The sequence below is a fragment of the Ornithodoros turicata genome, chromosome 1 (assembly GCF_037126465.1).
Source record: "Ornithodoros turicata isolate Travis chromosome 1, ASM3712646v1, whole genome shotgun sequence".
Classification (NCBI taxonomy): domain Eukaryota; kingdom Metazoa; phylum Arthropoda; class Arachnida; order Ixodida; family Argasidae; genus Ornithodoros; species Ornithodoros turicata.
The window spans coordinates 49219159-49237624 of NC_088201.1; the positions used below are offsets into that span (position 1 = coordinate 49219159).

The window sequence follows — 18466 nt, forward strand, 5'->3', positions numbered from 1 at the left end:
TATTTTGTCTTACCTGTCTTATTATGAGTTTCTTTGTTCTTATATTGTGTTATGTCAGGGGGGTAAAACTATGTTGCTCTGTCAACCAGAAGTACACACGAGCTGAGTTTACAAAGCAACTGTGTGCTGTGTCTTGACTGCATTTTCAAATGCAGTCTTTGTGAGTGCATGTGTGTGTCTGACATGCTAGCATGCTCTTACTGTATTACTGCACATTTCTCGACTTGCGAGATTGCAACACGAGGATGTATACAGGCTGAGAATTTTTTTATGCTTGGCCACCTTGAACTGAGAATATTATAGGTCTCTACATTTTCTGATGGGCAAACAAATGGGTTCTGTGGCGTGCTGCTCTCCCAGGACTGTGCAGTGATACAATACTACCTTAAAGGACCTCGTATTTTTCTTCACACTGTGCGGAATTAAACTTACTGGCTTCCGCGGAAGTCAACTGGCCGTTTGACGGTGCACCTCCTACCTCAAAGAACTTAACTTAGTCTCATCTATGATGCTAGAAGCATCTGGTTTGTGACTGACACAAATCTGTGACAGTTACTTAGTCTGGCTACCTCACTTACTAGCTGTTTATGTTATTCTTAGGTTCTTGCACACATATTTACATGACTATATACATTAAATGTGTATGTATGTATATATATATATATATATATCATGGAAAAGTTCCTTGGTATCGCGGCTCTTGCGATACACACAACAGTTCCTAATAGACAACCTGGTTTGTCAGAGGGTTTTCGCCCCGTCACGGTGTACGGTTCCTTCTTTGGTGTCTGCTGTGAGCAGAATTTGTGCTTGCACATTTGAAGTGCATTTCAAAGCTCCTCAATTAATGGTAAGTTGTGGAGGAATTATTTCTCAGATGAAACTGTTGCTCTTTGAAAGTCTAGGATATTTCTGCAAGACCGCCGCTGTTGTCAAATTCGTAAATGTCAACTAGTGTTCCATCGTGTTCAAAAAGCATTTTACAATGAGATTTAGCCATGCATTGGGAATGCAATGATATATTGATGAAAGGTGTGGCAGGTGAGAGCTTGCATGCAGATGATGGTGTAATTTAATTTCTGTGGTGCTCTCCCTTCAATGCACTATTTGAGTTCCTACTTCAGTAGTGCACGATTGCTATACAAGACCGTTAATTTTGTATGAGTTGGAATTGCATCAATGTTTTTAGGCGTGGGCTATTCTACTGTATTTGCGTCTCTGCTTGCTTGTGGAAAACTGCAGCTAAGATATTTTTTGACATTGACTTTCAAATGCTGAGAATCAGTGCCTGTGTCTACATTGTGCTTCATGAAGCGCACGTCAAGACATTGCCATAGCGAGTATTTGTATGTACGTCGTAGACACTGGCATTACATGGCATTCCGTTTCCGGGTGGTTTTCTAGGAGCTATTAATATTGTCTTGCACAAGGCTGACAAACAATGACTCACCTTCTATGCATTAACACTAAAAGTATTGTTTGTAGTTAGGTGAGAAATTTGTGCAGGGTATCCTATCTTCATTGTTGTCATATAACATGTAATGCTCATCTGTCTGCAGAAGTGCAACTTCGCACCCTACCTTAAACGTGCCAGGCAATGGCTTCACTTTACAACGCGTGTGCACAAATTCATACCAAATGCACCAACACTACCTCATAATATAAACATGGGTATAACTCGTAATATTTGTGTGCATAATAACACAGATGTTGTGTGTTACATATCTTTTTGATGTGGGTGTAGATGTTGAGAGCTAGGTGAACCTGATGGATTGTGTTCTTACTGTATGGGGTGTGCTTCTGCTTTGTGTATGGTGACAATTCAATGTGTGTTCAGTTACCTTACTTAGTAACAATGTAGCAATCATGAGGTACAGCTGCTTTGATCATTTTTTAACATTTCGTTTTTGATGTACCTTCTGAAGACCTAGCTCTGGCTGATTACAAAGGCGCGATTAATAGTCCGGAAAATACGGTATATCACACTGCTGCTCAAAATGAGTAGGTGCATTCAATTGATGGCAGCAGTTGCTCTCTGGGCACATTATTGAAGTCAACCACTAACAAAACTTTTAAAAGAATGCGCTTGAGGCTAGAAAGCTCCAAGCGCAAAACGTCAATTTCCGAAATTGGTGCAGACCCGTCAAGTGCTACTCTTAGCATCTTTAAGATGCAAGAGGGAAGTACCTCAGTTATTATCATGAGGTGTATCGGTTTGTGGTCTCAAGTTTGAATGATTGAACTATGCATTCGAATGTTTGGAATACATGTTCTGTCATACTAAGAGATGTGTTGTTTTACACTCTAGCTGATTCATTTAATACGGTTATAAAGATCATACTGCCTGCACACTCTGGCAGTCTTGTTTCATAATAACATCTTTGTAAGTACTTTTGCATAATACCAAACTGGGTGCTGAGTACACTATACCATTCTTCTTGCTTTGAAGGTGATCTAGCTAGGGAGAAAGTATCACGATGGCCATGACACGATGAAAGAAAACTTTTGAAGCGAGATAGCACATAGTGCTTCCTCTCATAGCCACGGTGCTGGCAGAAACCGGTGAATATAGCATTGTGCAAAGTAGTTTGACGCAGTTTAGGCAGGCAGTAGGCACGTGTCCGAGGGACAGAATGCTTATGCTGAGATAATGCAACTTTTGCGTCCAAGCTTTTTTTTTTTTTTTGCTGAGGCAGGATAAACTGCAATAAGGTTCCTACTCTACACAAAATCTGCAGTACAGAGCTTGGCTTCTGTACATTTAATCTACCTCGCTTCAACTTTGTAATGGATCTCTCCTAAGAGGATTGCTATCAAGTTCCTGTATCTTATAGTTCCTGCGTAAAACGTATACTGTAAGTGATGTGCTGAATGTTACGTATGTGTGTGTTCAGTGTGGAATGTGTAGTAAGTCTCTGTGCTAAAGTTGTCACTCCTAGAGCAAGAAGCATTGCGTTTTATTAACACAAACACTTAGTTACTAGTCGTACTAAACTCGGATACTAGAAGAAAATACTGCCAAAATGCTCTCCAACCATTATCCATTGGTGGTTATCTGCCCAGAGCATATTGTTACAGCAGCGTAGTGTATGTTGTACATTTCGTCAGAAAAATTCAGCAATATTTCATGCATCTTGTGTTTTGTAAAGTTATGTGATACATATTCTCCTGGAGTATATAATATTTGGAGAATAAACCTTGGAGATTGAAGAGGGACAAAAAAAAGTACTTAACTTCTTTCTGCCAGGCTTACTCCCCAGCAATGGTAATTGCCCTATCTGAGTTTTACTGCTTCACCAACATCACTTGGTGTTCTTCAAATTCAGCATAATACTAATGCACCACACAGGCAAACCTAGAATACGTCTTCCCCTATGATTAGTCTCAGCTTAGGTTTGTTTATGAGCAGTATTTGTCAGGATTTTTCCTGACTGTACATATTTGATTGATTCCTGAACTATTTCTCATGGAACGTAACAGTGAGCATGTGCATCTACAACTTCTGTACTTTATGCTGTGACTTACAGCGGCTCTTCATGTACCTTAGTGATAAATGCTTGCTTCTGTGTGATACTGCAACAGTGAGCATATGTGTTGTGCAGCAAATGCTGCCCATACGTTGCAGTTGGATATAGCGTGTCTTGTGGCTTCAATAACTCATCATTGCACTGTTTCAGTAACAGACATCAAACTGTAAAGTTGTTCCTGTATAAGGTTTCTTTTTCTAACTGTAGCAACAATGTGTACACTGTTCCAAGAACAGGGGTCATACAATTCTATATAATGCTAGTACTGCTATATGATCACAAACGAAAGGCATAATGCTGTTATTCTATAAAAAAATTCTTGTAGGAATAGAACGATGGCTACAGGTGTGATTGTGTTGTTCGTGTAAAGGTTATATGACCCTTAAGCCATGCCATTTAAAACATTCATGGCTGCTCCATTCTGGAGCCTCTGAGTTTTGTGACATTTTGTGTCGTAGCTGTGAGTTTACATGTATGCTAAGTTGGCAATTAAAGTGGTGCTTCTTTATATAAGAATCTTGTGGGAGTTATTTGCTTGTGTACCGAGAACAAGATGACAGCATTGCTGCAAGCGCCCCATAAGTAGCATTACCCTTTCCCCGCCGCCAAACACTTTGGGAGTTGAGGTATGGATAAATCACTGCCTAGAACAAAGGAAAAAGTCATAGAATCATTGATGCAGCAGATTGAAGATTCCTCTGTTATCTAAGTTGTTTCTCCATGCACTTACTTTTTGTACTTATTTGCGGAAGACAATGAATTTGTTCCTTTTATGACAGGTCCGCATGTAAGTTCACAGAAAGTATGTGCTGATCAGCTATCTTCTAACAATATTACCTAAAGCAGTAGCAGCTGTGGAAAGAGTGAAGGAGGAAGCAGGAGTTACAGCGGCACCAGGCCTTGCTTGCACAAACGTTGAGATTCCTGAGTGACGTCCTGGCAAGGAAGATTGACCTATAAAGTTGCTGCATTCAGAGGGACCTATAAAGTAGCAGGGGGGATTGTGCATCCCAGGCTGTCTTCACAGGGAAATGTGCCAACATTTGTCAAAGTGTCTGAGGAAAACCCAGGGAACACACCCAGACAGCACAGCCAGTGCCCAGTGTGCAGTGCACAGCACAGTGCCAGGATTGGAACCGGGATCACCTCCCAGTCTCGGTGTGGAATCTTCGTAACCGGCCTAGGGAGCATGGTTATGGCAGATATAAATGCTTCAGAATGTTTGTTGTAATTGAATGGCATCAGTTACCTATTAACAGCTGTTATGTTGTTATTTCCTAGAATTAATTTTCGTGCACATAAATGCCTGTCTTGGTGCTGGATTTTCCAACTATGCTTTCTCCCACAAAACGCTTGGTCAAAGAACAAACTGAATAATGTTGCCAGAGCTCACAAAAAAGGCTGGGGGCCCCGACCCAGAACAAAATGAAGCGACACATGATTCGCTATGGTAACCAATCGCTATGCAGGTGGTGTCTTTGGGGCAGAACAGTTTGGATGAGTGACAATGGGTCTTTGGGGGAGTGGCATCAGGAACAGAAGCATTGAAAACCCACACATCCTGAGTCAGTGAGACCGAACAACTAATAGCTGCTCTTTTTTTAATGCATATTGCACAGCAACCAGGGCATCCTGACCCAAAAGGCCCCTGGGCCAACAGGCTCTAGCTTCAAGGCTGCGACAGGCAGGTTGAACGGCTTTGAGGAAGTACTTTAAGAGCTGCTTGAGGTATGTTTTTGTGTCAAAGTAAAAGCTCTTATGTCATGTGTCAAATATGTCAGCCTAGTTCTTTAGAGAAATATACTTTATTTCAGTTGTACACAGGCATCATGTACTACCGGATGCAACCAAGTGCCTTCCCAATACAGCCAAAGTGCTCTGTTGAATTTCTATGGTTGGTTCCGCTCAAGAAGCTCCGCATGCTGTAAGTGTGCATTGCAACTGATTTGTCACTTGCAGCTCAGCGTACAGAAGTGCCCTTTGTAAATATATTTATTGCTCGGGCCTCTCACTTTTTCCTTCATTCTCTTCTTATCTCCATACATACATGTTTATGGCCATTTCTGTGCCTACAGAAATGTGATCCAGGCCGTGACGGATCTTGTGGGGGGGATCTTGTAACTGTTATGCAAAGGAAGAGACATTAAAAGCTTGACTTTACGGAGCTCGTTACTGATTTTTCAGTATGGAAAGGTTCCAGTTTACTCTAACAACGTATTGTAGTCTTGAATAGCTTGCAAGATTGTTGATGCACAATGCAAGATATAAACTGAAAAAGCTAAAATGAAGTACAGTGGCGGGCAGACTTGCCTTAAACAGCGGAGCGTGTGTCATCAGGCGCTGATAGACAGCTGGAAACGAGATTGGGATGATCCACTATCCCCTTGAAGGGAGGGTCGGTACGCACAACAGATGCGTTCACTGCACCGTTTATCTGACGCATCCATATTGTGCGTACCAACCCTGCCTTCAATGGGATAGTTGATCATCCCAATCTCGTTTCCAGCTGTCTATCAGCGCCCGACGACACACGCTCCGCTGTTTAAGGCAATTCTGCACGCCACTGTATACTCTTTTTGGAAACTAGGTAGTAATAAACAAACAAACCAACTACTGTAGACTAAAGTTTTTTATGTATACATCACACGGAATAGGCGCACTGTGGTCAGGCATCTCTATGCCATAATTTATCCTTACGAAGCACCATAAAAACCACTGACCAGGCAGAAGGACCCCACAATGTATGCTGCCCCGGGCCTCCACCACTGTAGATCTGGCACTGAATCCAGGGACCAAAGGCAGGCGTAAGCAACGAGAATTAGCGTCGGCTAATTGTTTACATTGTACCCACAAGGTGTTGCCCTGCCTCGTGTCCGAATGAGTTAGTGAGAAAGATGTAAGAGAGAATGAGAAGAGCGTGATTGGTTGTCCGTCCCCCTTGTACTTGAGGCACTCTAGCTCGGGAGAAAGTCCTGCTGTCGTGGTGTAGCGGTAGCATCCCTGACCGGAGGTCAGGAGGGTCTAGGTTCGAATTCTGGTGTCAGCACCTTTTTCCTGAGTTGTTTGACTTCAAAGGCAAGGTCTGGTGTGGCACCTAGACCAGAATAGGAGAATTGGAAAAATAGAATTGGAATGTGAATGAACCACGGGGAAGACAGTGTACACACTCTTTATTACCAATGTAAGAAAACATGCTTAGAGCTCCTTGTGGGTATTTGTTTGTATTTTTTAAAATATATTTTACAATATAGTACTTCTAAAGACCTATATTTTCAGGACCCAAACGACATCTTCTGGCAGTCATTTCAACCCTGATGAACAAGTTTCCCAACAAAGAGATGTTTCTGTGTAAGTGTTCACTTGCAATGTATACTTCAGATGTCAGGAATAAGTATGCTACATATGTATGCATTGTTTGGATCACGGGGCACTTTTCATAAGGGCCTCATAGGACAGAAGAACGGTCTTCAAACATTATTCTTGCACCCTTAAAACAACACAGTGGACAATGAAACAGGGTGTCTACCAACCTGGAAAGCTGGGAGTTGTCAGGGAATTTTGATGAGACTGGAAAAGTTAGGGGATTGTCAAAGGATTTGCAAAAGAGCAGTTGGAGTCAGGGAAAATCGCAGACGAGCTGTGACGAGCGGCCACACCTCAGCAACATTGCTGCGAGTAGCAGTTGACCAATACGACAAGCTCAGAGACAGAAATATACGTCAGCCTCACTAATACTCAATAAATGATCTGTTTTATGAGGGATCTGTATCAAAACATAGCAGCAGGCACAAAGTTCCCATTTGTTTTGGTCAGAATTCCCTGACCAAAACAAATGGGAACGCTTGAAATAGTCAGTGAAAACCTGGAACAGTCAAGGAATTTGAAAACTACAATTTGGTAGGCACCCTGTGAAAGCACCAATGATAGGCAAATATGAAACTATAATAACACACTTATTTTCATTGCAGGTGTGTCCATACGACACACAGCATGGCAACTGAGTGTCAACTTGAAGTGAAGAAACCTAATCTCAGGTGAGGCAGATACTGAGCTCGAGTTATTTGGGGAACTTCCAGATGAATTTGTAAGGAGCTGGAAGACTGGCTTCAGAAGAAAACTATCCAGTGAAAATTTTGGAAAATTTGCAACACTGCTTCATCATTACTCACGTCGACGTTACACAGTGGCGTAGCCAGAAAGATATTTCGGGTGGGGTTGCGTGGGGGCTTTACATGGGGGAATCTCAAGTGCAAAAGCCTGACTCTAGGCACACTGCCCTATGGAGTTTGTCTACCAGCTGGCCTGCATCTATGCCATACTGTCTGTTACATGGGGACGGAAGATTTTGTTGTTGTTTCCCACTCCCAAATGTACTACCAAGGGTATAACTTTATGGATATTTGAACCCCCGAAACCCTCACCCTGGCTATGCCACTGAGGTTATATATTCGTGTCAGATAAGCTCTTGGTGCCAACTTAATAGGGTACAGAAATTGTTTAAAAATTGGAGGGACAAAGTTGCATTTCACCAATCACCATCAAATCACTGGAGCACTTGAAAGTACAAAAAAGTACAAGAATGCTGCAGCGGAGGAATTACACTCCATCCTATATAACAATCATGGTCCTTGAAACCCTGGAATTTGAAAGTGCCATTTTCAAGGTCTGGAAAATCCTGGAATTTTTCACAGTCCTTGAAAACCCTTTATTTTGCATCTTTTTCTCGTTCTCATGGAGCTGCTAGTGCAAATTCCGCTTATCCTGAGCCAGAACTATAGTTTCGAACCCACAGGAGTTAGCACTCTTTACATATAAATCAGCAGCAACAAATTAACAGTGCCACAGTTCCTTGACATCGCCCTTCGTTATACTAATAAATTTTCCTTTCTGTTCTATGATCTTTAACGTTCAGAACCCATCAGTCACATTTGTGAACGGTTTACTATTGTGCAGTCCCTGTGTATTCTCTCATGCGATACCTGTAGCTAAAATAAATATTTTTGTGAAATATTGAAGCCCTGGTCATAAACTGTGATTTACATCCCAGACAAAATGACGACTGAGCCTTAACACATCCGTGAAAGACACTTGAATTTTTGTTCCCAAATTCAGTGGGAACCATGAATAATGAATGGTATGTAAGCACAAGAAAGAAATGTGAAACTCAGCCATACAACTGGAAGATTAGTCAAATGCTTCAACCTCAGGCAGTGCCGAACAAAAGACAGCTGAGACGACATACAATTTGCAACAACATCTCTTGTATTAATTACACTTGGTATGGTGGCACCCTGGATGTCTCCTATGGCTATTTCATAATTAGTGGTTGTCAGCGGCATGGCCGAGTGGGCTAAGGCGTCCGCTCGTTGGTGGTAGCCAAGGTCGTGCTGAAGACTGGGAGGTGGTGGGTTTGAATCCTACCGCCGGCTGTGCTGTCTGAGGTTTTCCCTGGGTTTTCCGAAGACTTTACAGATGAATGTTGGCACAGTTACCCCTGAAGTCGGCCCAGGACGCATACTAACCCCCTATCCCCCACTCCTTCCTGCTGTCCTCTTTCCATCTGTCCATGTCTGTACACCGCTCATAGCCACAGTCGCTTCGCGGCGCTAACACGCAATAAAAAAAAAAATTAGTGGTTGTGCAGGGGAATGAGCTATCAGCAATACAATTGATATAAAATACCAATTTGGGCCTGTTGGTCACACATAATAAAATCGCTAAAACGGCGCTAAAAGCAATAATGACGATGCAGTGCATCCGTCCTGTGTCATACTTATTGTTTTTAGCACTGTTTTGGTGATTTTATTATGCAAGTGATGACCTTGAAGGTGCGGTTTGCATGTCGTCTTCGTTGTCTTCAACAAATTCCACCGTTTCAACCAGTTTCAGCCATGGTATGAATGGTGCCCAAACAAATGTAGTGAAGAGATATCCCTTTATACTTGATGCAACTCGTGCATTATAATAAAGCTGTTGAGGGAACTTCTAGGCAATATAGGTAGTTTCTGCAGCATTGAGTTCTGGTGGAATAATTCATAATCTTGTCAGCAATCAGTTGAAAGTATTTTACAATGTGGGCATCAGTGGAGGTACACCATACAGCTTCAACTGCAGGAAGTCTTGAGATCTCCATACAAGCTAACTCACGCACACATTCAGTACTGTAGCAGAACTTCAATGTGTCAATTAGCTGGTATACTGCCGTGCCTATACTCGTGTTCAGCTTAAGAAGGAAAAGAAATCTAGTCCGCCATATATGCCGTTGGAGATAAGGAGACACAATAGCGCAACAGGAGAGATACTGCAGCACAGCCATGGGGGAGGGCTCGCATAGTGTCATGCGGCCAATACGGAAGCAGAGTGAGTGTGATGGATTACATCTGGCGGAGGAGGGAGAGTGACGTCTCTGTGCCCAACCATTCTATCCACAGCGCAGTAATATTTTGAGAGCTGACGGACTAGATTTCTTTTCCATCTTAAAGGGACAGTCGCATCGACCACAGATCGATTCCGAAACCACAGTGAAATGAGATTCCCCGTCCTTCACTGACCATGACTCCGAAAGTCCCGTTCCGATCGACGGAATACTTTTTGCATAATTCGTGTGTAAGCGGCGCTACAGCAGACGACGGAAGCGGGCGTCAAGCGGAACTCCCTGCTGAGAATCTTTAGCAACGTCACATGGAATCTGACCAATAAGAACGCGGCGAGCCAGAGGAGTCCCCGCGGCTTGCAGCTTGCATGAGCCACGACCTACTACTATACTAGAGACCTGGACAGCTGGCGATCCCCTATGGGAGAGACGGGTCACGGGTTAGTTACGCTAGTGACCACTGCAAGCGCCACATAGCACTATTGGGGAGAGGAATCACCCTCGCCACCGCCTTTAGTCTGCTACGCAGGGATACACAGGCTGTTGCTAAGCACGCGCTATTATCTCTCTTATACTGCTTCGTCGTTGTCAACACAGCCTACCATACATCGCCGCGGTTTCGACAAGTCACGTGGTAACGAATAGTGCGAGCTAGCGCCAAATCCCATAGCCAAGCGGCGATTGCCAGAACTACTACCCCGGTGCTGGGAGCATTGCGGCTGTCCAGGTCTCTAGTATAGTAGTAGGTCATGGCATGAGCAAGGTCAGGGAGACGAAGGCGAAGGCACATACGGAGATGGCGGACTCGGAATGCGGAAGTGGCGAATCGTGCTGTTCAAATGCCTTTAGTGATAGCTCCCGTGACGAATATACATGTTTGCTGACGGCCCATATTCGACGGATCCGCTTATTCTGCAAGTCGCTGGTGATGTACGTGCCGCAGCTGCGTTAGCGCAACAGAACGAGCCTCAGGACCACTGATTTAGGTACGTTCATGATCGGAGTGTTCAATACTTAATCCCGTGACATTCACACTACGACGCAGGAAACAATCCAAGTGTTTGTGCGGCGTCTGTGTTCATCAGGAACTGGATGAGTACCTATATGCTGCAGTGCTGGTGAAGTGGTAGAGTTGTGTAATGACGGCACGCACCACACGCACGTATCACACTTTGTTCCCAGCTCCCTGTCATCGGCCAGAACTTCTAGTGGTGTATCTACCGCAGTATTGCAGCGACGATCACAGTCTTCGCCGACTGTGCCCACGATAGATAGGCACGTCGAGCAATCCTTATTTTCGTAGTTGTCGTCGTTGTTTGCACACACGACGAATGCCCCATGAAAGTTACGAAGGCTCTAACTAACTGTGCAACTCAAGGGCCGGGTTAGAATTAGAATGATTGTCAGGAAATTACTATGCTACGTGTTTAGGAAAGTGTCCTTTCTTTTTACAGCTACGTCAAGTTCACTGCTTATTGTGTGTTTACAAGCTGAGTTTGGAGATTCCTTGGACCGAAAAACAGACGACAGATACCTGGGTGTGTCGTCCGCATGATTCGCCAACGTTTTTCCATCCTGGTCCTATCAGGACTATCATCTTTAGTGTGCCTCATTTCCTGTTCACACCTACACCATAATAGACTTGCATAGTTTCCAATTGAGAAGTGTGAAACAGAATCTGTGTTACCACAGTAATCCCGAGAAGTGCAAAGGAATAGGCAGGAGCAATAAACTACCTGGCCATAAGTGACAGTTATACTTTTAATGATAGTGTAATGCTTCTTATCGTTGGCAGTATTATAGCATGTGAGGGACATATAACACGTCAAATAATTTCAGGTAACGTTTCATAACTCACTAATGGTACAGTTACACCTCATTATCATAGTAAGTGATACATCTGTCTGGGAATGTCCAAAATTTGTCATTCCCACGGAAGATTGTTCTGCCTTGATACAGCAAAACAAATTTTGATACCTGCCATTGATCCAATTTTTTAGCACCACTGTCTTGAAAACAGCTTTCAAGACTGTAACTTCAGAGATCCTTGGCAGAGCATTACCTCTTGTCTATGTATTATAATAATTATTATAATGACAGGCAATAAGTTACGCAAATGTGAATAAATCTTTGTGTTGACTGAGTGTTGTCCATTCAAGAGCCATTGCACAAGTCCACATCCAACTCTTCACGCACAGATATTTATTATTTGCTATGCACAGACAGTTATCAGCGTGCACCACACTGGCAATGTCCCTTGGGATCTGAAGCGGGGACTCACAAAAATAAAAAATAAAATAAACAGTTTTGTAAGTACTTCAATTGCAATGAAAACGGGACGATTGGACAGTAAATTGGACGGTTTCATTATAACAGTGGTACACAGGAAAAAAACTCGGGGTGTTGGGGGGGATCTGGATCGATCTCTGGGCATAACCAAGTGTAAAATTTTAGAAGGGTTAGTACATCCTGAAATGGCCCTCATGCCTCAGACCCCACTACTCGATTAATGCACCTCCCTTTTACAGTAAGAGGCCTCTTACTATCTACGGCATATCCTATCAAAGCTCACAGGACAGCAAATTTGGCCAATGCTTATGTGACAGTGCCTCGTAGAACATGCAGGTTTTCTGTTGAATTGACACTACATCTCTGGTAGCCCCTTTAATGTCTGGAGGTAGGTGCATCATTTTACATTTAACCAGCAGTAATGTATAGCATTGCAAAAAAGGAAACAAGGGCTTAATCTCAACGCTGCATCAGCATCATTCATCATCTCACAATAGCGTTGTTGTTGTCAGCCTCTGCACAAAGATTTGGGTGGACCTGAAACGGACCTTTTTTTTTCTTTTCATTTCCTGCTGTCAAGTTATTTTGTCTTGGCATGTAGCTGTGAGATGTCAGTAGAAGCCATGAAGTCATTCTCTTTAGTTCTTGAACTTGGATGAAGAAAGCACTGTTCTGGAAGATCCTAATTTGTCAGAGGCGTCGTAAAGGCATTAGTGTAAAAACCAGGTCTCTCAGCAAAATTGCCGTGCACACACGTACATTGTTTGATGCCGTTTCATGGATGGATGGGACTTGATCAGCAGCACCTGGTCCTTCTATAACACAGAACGTCAAAAGTGCACCTCAAGTTGGCTACGACAACAGCAAAAACCGCCGCCCTACAGCACACAAACAGTTCACAAACAGAGAGATAAAAGGTAACTGGGAAGTGGGTTATGGCGCTTATGTTACGGACAGAGGTACTGTTTGTATAGTGCCTGTTTCTAACACCAGCACACAAACAGCGTCAGTTCTTCCTTTTAGTGATCGGGGTTCATAGTTTGCGAATTGTTCTGTGTCCAAAAATTGTAAACACATTATATGTATTTAAGTAATATACGTACCACTTGCGCTTGACCCTGTCGAACTGCCTGCAGCTGTAACACACATGAAAACCAATCATGTCTACCACATTCCACAAAAGTCACAGGTTCAGTAACAGTGAAAGTTTCATGATAACGCGTCCGACAACGAGAAAAGTCAATCACGTTCATATGAATGACATCACTTGAACTTGTTTATTGTATTTTATTTATCTAGTTATTAATGATAGGTTAGGGGATACCTTACGTTGTACCGATTTCGTCTTTTGCTGCTAAGTTACTCACGCGCAAGAGTGACAGACCCGATTGGGAAACTACATAGACATTGTGACTTACTGTCGAAGTTGCTGGCTCGCTTTGTTCGTGGAACACTGTCGGAACGGCGTCAAGTTTCAATTCGTTCCTTTTTTGTGTCAATCCAAGTTGCACTTCCATGATGTTCTCATCCAGGTACACATTATCGGTGAAATGCGAGGAGCATACACGGACAGCATGAACACTCCTTGCTTCATCTGGATACCCGCTAGTGATGTAGCTGCTTCCAACTTTCGCTTCGTCTGGGGTCTGGCTGTAGCTGTATCCTTGGCGTGCGAAATCAAACATCGAGGTTTTCGAAGGAAGTTTTCCTGGAGTCGGGAACGCTGCGTCGGTTTCCAAACGACATCCCACGCGAAGGATGCAAGCGTAGCGATAGTATCCGAGCCACTAGAAAGTGTCACATGTGAATACGGGCGACGTGCCGGAAAAAAACAAAGCAGCCCCAGACTTGGCGGCAGACGACAGCGTCCTTCACAGCGGATTAGCCAGATTCGACCTTGCGTCACGCGATGTTGTTGGCGCTGGCGCTTTCGAGGATCAAAACGAAACCGGATCTTTTAAATTCGATTCCTCATCACCCGGTCCGTTTTGGAAGGAGAAAATTTGGCAAAAAGCTCGTGGTAGTGTACCGAACACATTGGTATTGGATTCGTAACCACGGTTCCGGATGCGACAGTCCCTTTAAGTTGAACACGACTGTAGACACGTAGAAAATCGGCACCGCAAATACCGAAACTCATCCGGCTTTGACATCATGGCAAGCACAGTGTTAGTGAGGCAGACGAGGTCACGTGCTAGCTTTCGAGAAGCAATGGGAATGGCAGGGGGCCTTTCGCTGCTCTGAATTTAGAGCATGACGCAGAGAGTTGTTCAAGGGTTTCGGTCTCGCAATTTACGATACGAAAAAAATGAATTATTTTTTCCTCAATACACCGATGTCGTGCATGATGCAGCAAACCAGATTTTGACAACTGTCATTTTTCAGTTGTTCATGTTCAGTTGTTCAGCTGTGTTGGGTTTGTCTGTTGTGTGTTTCAGCCCCAGCACAGTTACTTTCGATGGTGTTCAGCAGATTCATCAAAGTGCCAGAACCCCTTTCACATTTAGTGTGCAAGACATATGAGCTATACAGGGTGTCGGGTGAGAAAGTCTAATTGAATTTCTAGAAATAGGTTTTACTTAAGAAAATTATGAAACTACTTGGAATACACACACAGAGACTTTTGCTACAGGTTGAGGCAGTTTGCATTCGCGTCATGCATTAATTAAGCTAATTTTGCTAATTGAACTCTAAAATTAGCCAAGCAAAGGTAACGTTTTTCTTCACGAATTGGGAAGCCGATGGCCATAGCACACTATTCCAATCGAAATCACAGGTTTTTTCTGAAGATTTCTAAAAAAAATTGATAGCTGCAAAACCGTCACTTGGCGAGGCGTGGTCGATGAAATTTGTGTTTGCGGAACTTTTCACTCCATCCAGATGCCCTCCCTCCTATGCGAGCAAGGACATAATCACACCTCCCGCCTTTATCAACGTGCATGCCGTCAATTCCCAGCCACTGATAACGTCGGTTACCGCGGTAATACCCTCGATCGGGTGTGGCTGTTTCCACTTCGTCTTGATAAAGGCAGAGCCAGCACTTACGCAAACACAAATTTGATCAACCACGCCTCGCCAAGTGACGGTTTTGCGGCTGTCAATTTTTTTTAGAAATCTTCAGAAAAAACTTGTGATTTCGATTGGAATAGTGTGCTATGGTCATCGGCTCCCGAATTTGTCAAGAAAAACGTTACCTTTGCTTGGCTAATTTTAGAGTTCAATTAGCAAAATTAGCTTAATTAATGCGTGACGCGAATGCAAACTGCCTCAACCCGTAGCAAAAGTCTCTGTGTGTGTATTCCAAGTAGTTTCATAATTTTCTTAAGTAAAACCTATTTCTAGAAATTCAATTACACTTTCTCACCGGACACCCTGTATGCTCTGCTGCTACCACATTCCCCCTCACCTCTGTACAGTTACAAAAGTAAGGTTTCGGAACTTCAACAGTCAAACTCGCATTAAGGGGGTAGGGGGATCAAATACCACTTGAACTATAAATTTTGCAAGACATCTTTTCGAGACATGCAAGGGTCATCCAATAACATTTCCCTACTTTTGTTCCACAAAAAGCAAAGCCAGGTCAGTACAGATTTCACCATTATAGAGGTACCACTCCAAAAAGTGTGTGAAAAAGAGAAAGAAGAAAAGCCTGTGAAAACGTATGTCTCACAATAATTATGGAGACTGTGTGTCACGCGCTTCGGAAAAAATGGTCCTGGAACATATGGCACCTGGTTGCGGCAAGCAAGCAATGGCCGGTGGCCGACGGTTGGCAAAAGGTTGGATGACAGTTGGCCGACGACTCTTTCGGCCATCCAACATTGGCGCAGTGTTGCATAGTGATAGGCAGAGCGAGGTTTGGAAAGCCGTCGGCCAGGTTACAGATCCATATCGAGAAACAAGCTTGTGGCCGATGATGTACCAACCAAGGGGAGTTGCTTGGGGAGTGTCATAACGGTCTTCCTGACCATTGCTATATACGATCTAGTGTAGGGTAGTCGATAGAGTAACTATTGTGTGACTGTTTCCATATGACTGTCTATTTTACTCGTCAGTAAAATCGGTTTCTGACCCGACAAAAAACAAGGAGCACTTTTGACAATATAACCCAGTGGTGCTTAGAATTGTAGAGGATAATTAGTTCTGATCAAACGATCTATTGCCAGACTACAAAAAATATACTGGTATTTTGAAAATAGACTGAAGTCTACGGTGTAAGCTAGGAACGTTGATTATTATAAATACTTGGGTGTCATTATTAGAAATTATCTAAAATTGGATAGCCATATTAAACATGTGCTTTGAGGCTACTTCCCAACTTTGGATGTGAAAAAGAAAATTTCGCTTTCGAGCATTGCATACAAGTCATGAGATCTTCCTTGGAATATATGTCAGCAGTCTGGGATCCATAAAATAGGGTGCAGTCCAAAAACATAAAAAAATAATATAAAGGTATACTGCACGGTTCACAGTGTCCTGCAGAAGGACTCCCTCAGTAACATCTACGGTAATTACAAGAAAAATGAGTGACTAAGTTCTGAAATCTTTGGGGTAACTGCCCCATGGATGGTCTACAAAACTTTTAGGTTCAGTACTGCTAAAAAAGAAAGTGTTGCCAGACCTATCAATGGACAAAGTAGCTGATATTTAGGTATCGTTCATTGAAGTCATTACCTGTGAGATGGGTGGACGAAGCTTCCTGTGAATGGTACAAGTATGTCATAAAGACTGTAAAAAAATGATTGGATTTGCCAGCACACGCCAGCAAAAAACAAGACTGACAATAAAATTGTTATATTTCATGAATGTTATGATACGTGTATATCATTTCAAGCATTTTATTGCAATAAAAATATTGCAATAAATGTACGCATCCGAAAATTAACTTGTTGGGCTTCAGCACTTCAACAGCGAGCAATTGTCCGCACTCCACCAAAAACACTTCTGTTGAATCAGGCAAACCCTGGTATGGTTTGGTTTGGTGTAGGGAAAAAATAAAATGGAGAATGTGACGCTCACGAAGAGAGCCGGCTACTCCAGTTATAAATAAATATCCAGTGATGTAAAGCAAACTATAGTTGAGGAGTGAAAACGAAAAGAAAATGGCAGACGCGTGTGATATATGTCACATGATTGTCACAGTAAAGTCACAGCCACAGTACGTCCTTAGCTTCTGCAAAAGAACGAGCAGTGCAGGTGACCTATTGTTTGTTCTTTAAAAAATCCTGCACTTGTGAAAAGAGCGTATCGGAGAGTGAGGAAACGTTGTGACGTAACGTGGTACATATGTAAACACAAAAAAGCATCTGCAAGGATATAGAATTGCTGCTGTCTAATGTAAATGAATAGGACGTATCCCTGTTTACAAACAAATGACGTCAGATGGTATAACACCGCCGCCAACTTGGTAGACTGGAACTACTACTAATCAATGTCACAAGAAAGCCACGTTTAAATGTGTTTATAAGTCCCAAACGTCGCCACACCAGCACTGGGCAGCTGTAGCCTTTCACATAGCTTTTCATATTGTAAGGTTTTTATGCAGTTACTTACATATTATTAGTCGTATGGCTTTGTTCTGCTCCATTCTACCGGTAGCCCATTGAAAGCTACCGGGTGCTTCAATCTTCAGGAACCTGAACGGCATTCCGCGCACAGGACTACGACATTGACTTTCGAGGCGATGCACCAACCCTTGGGTGGAGCCTTCTTTTCTTTCCGCGGTGGACTGGGAACACGAATGGAGACACCAAAGCGACTAAAAGCGTGACTCATTTGTGACCCTTGACCATCGACATAGGTGGGCATTTTCCTGCGGCCTCACTCATCCTCACCTCACGAAGCACGGACTTTATCATCCTCACTCACCCTCACCAAATTTTCCTCACCAGTAACTTAACCTCAGTCACCCTCACCCTCACATTCCATTTCAAATTTTTCCCTCACGAACCTCACTTCAGGGCACCGGGATCCCGAAAGGCCTCACCATCCTCATCCTCACATGCCTTCACCTCATGAGGCTATTCACGACCCTCATGGCCTCGCGTATCTTCACCTCATGAGGGTCCTCATCCTCACGTGCCCTCACCTCATGAGGGCCCTCATGTCCTCACGGCGCCTCACGTACTTTCGCCTAATGAGGACCCACATGGCCTCACGTGTCCTCATCCTCACGTGCCCTCACCTCATGAGGGCCCTCATGGCCTCACGTCCCTTCACCTCATGAGGACCCACATGGCCTCATGTGTCTTCAAGTCACTAGGAGACACGTACGTGA

At 43.4% G+C, this 18466-nt stretch overlaps 1 protein-coding gene across 1 annotated transcript; it reads right to left on the bottom strand.

Moving 5' to 3' along the window:
• Positions 1-12081: 12081 nt before the first annotated feature.
• Positions 12082-13967, bottom strand: LOC135398792 (uncharacterized). Its single transcript, XM_064630254.1, has 3 exons — positions 13608-13967; positions 13293-13325; positions 12082-13004 (listed from the first exon to the last, which is right to left on the bottom strand). Exons 1-3 carry the CDS (start codon positions 13872-13874, stop codon positions 12921-12923), a joined length of 384 nt encoding a protein of 127 aa, XP_064486324.1. The 5' UTR covers positions 13875-13967; the 3' UTR covers positions 12082-12920.
• Between the last annotated feature and the right edge of the window lie 4499 nt (positions 13968-18466).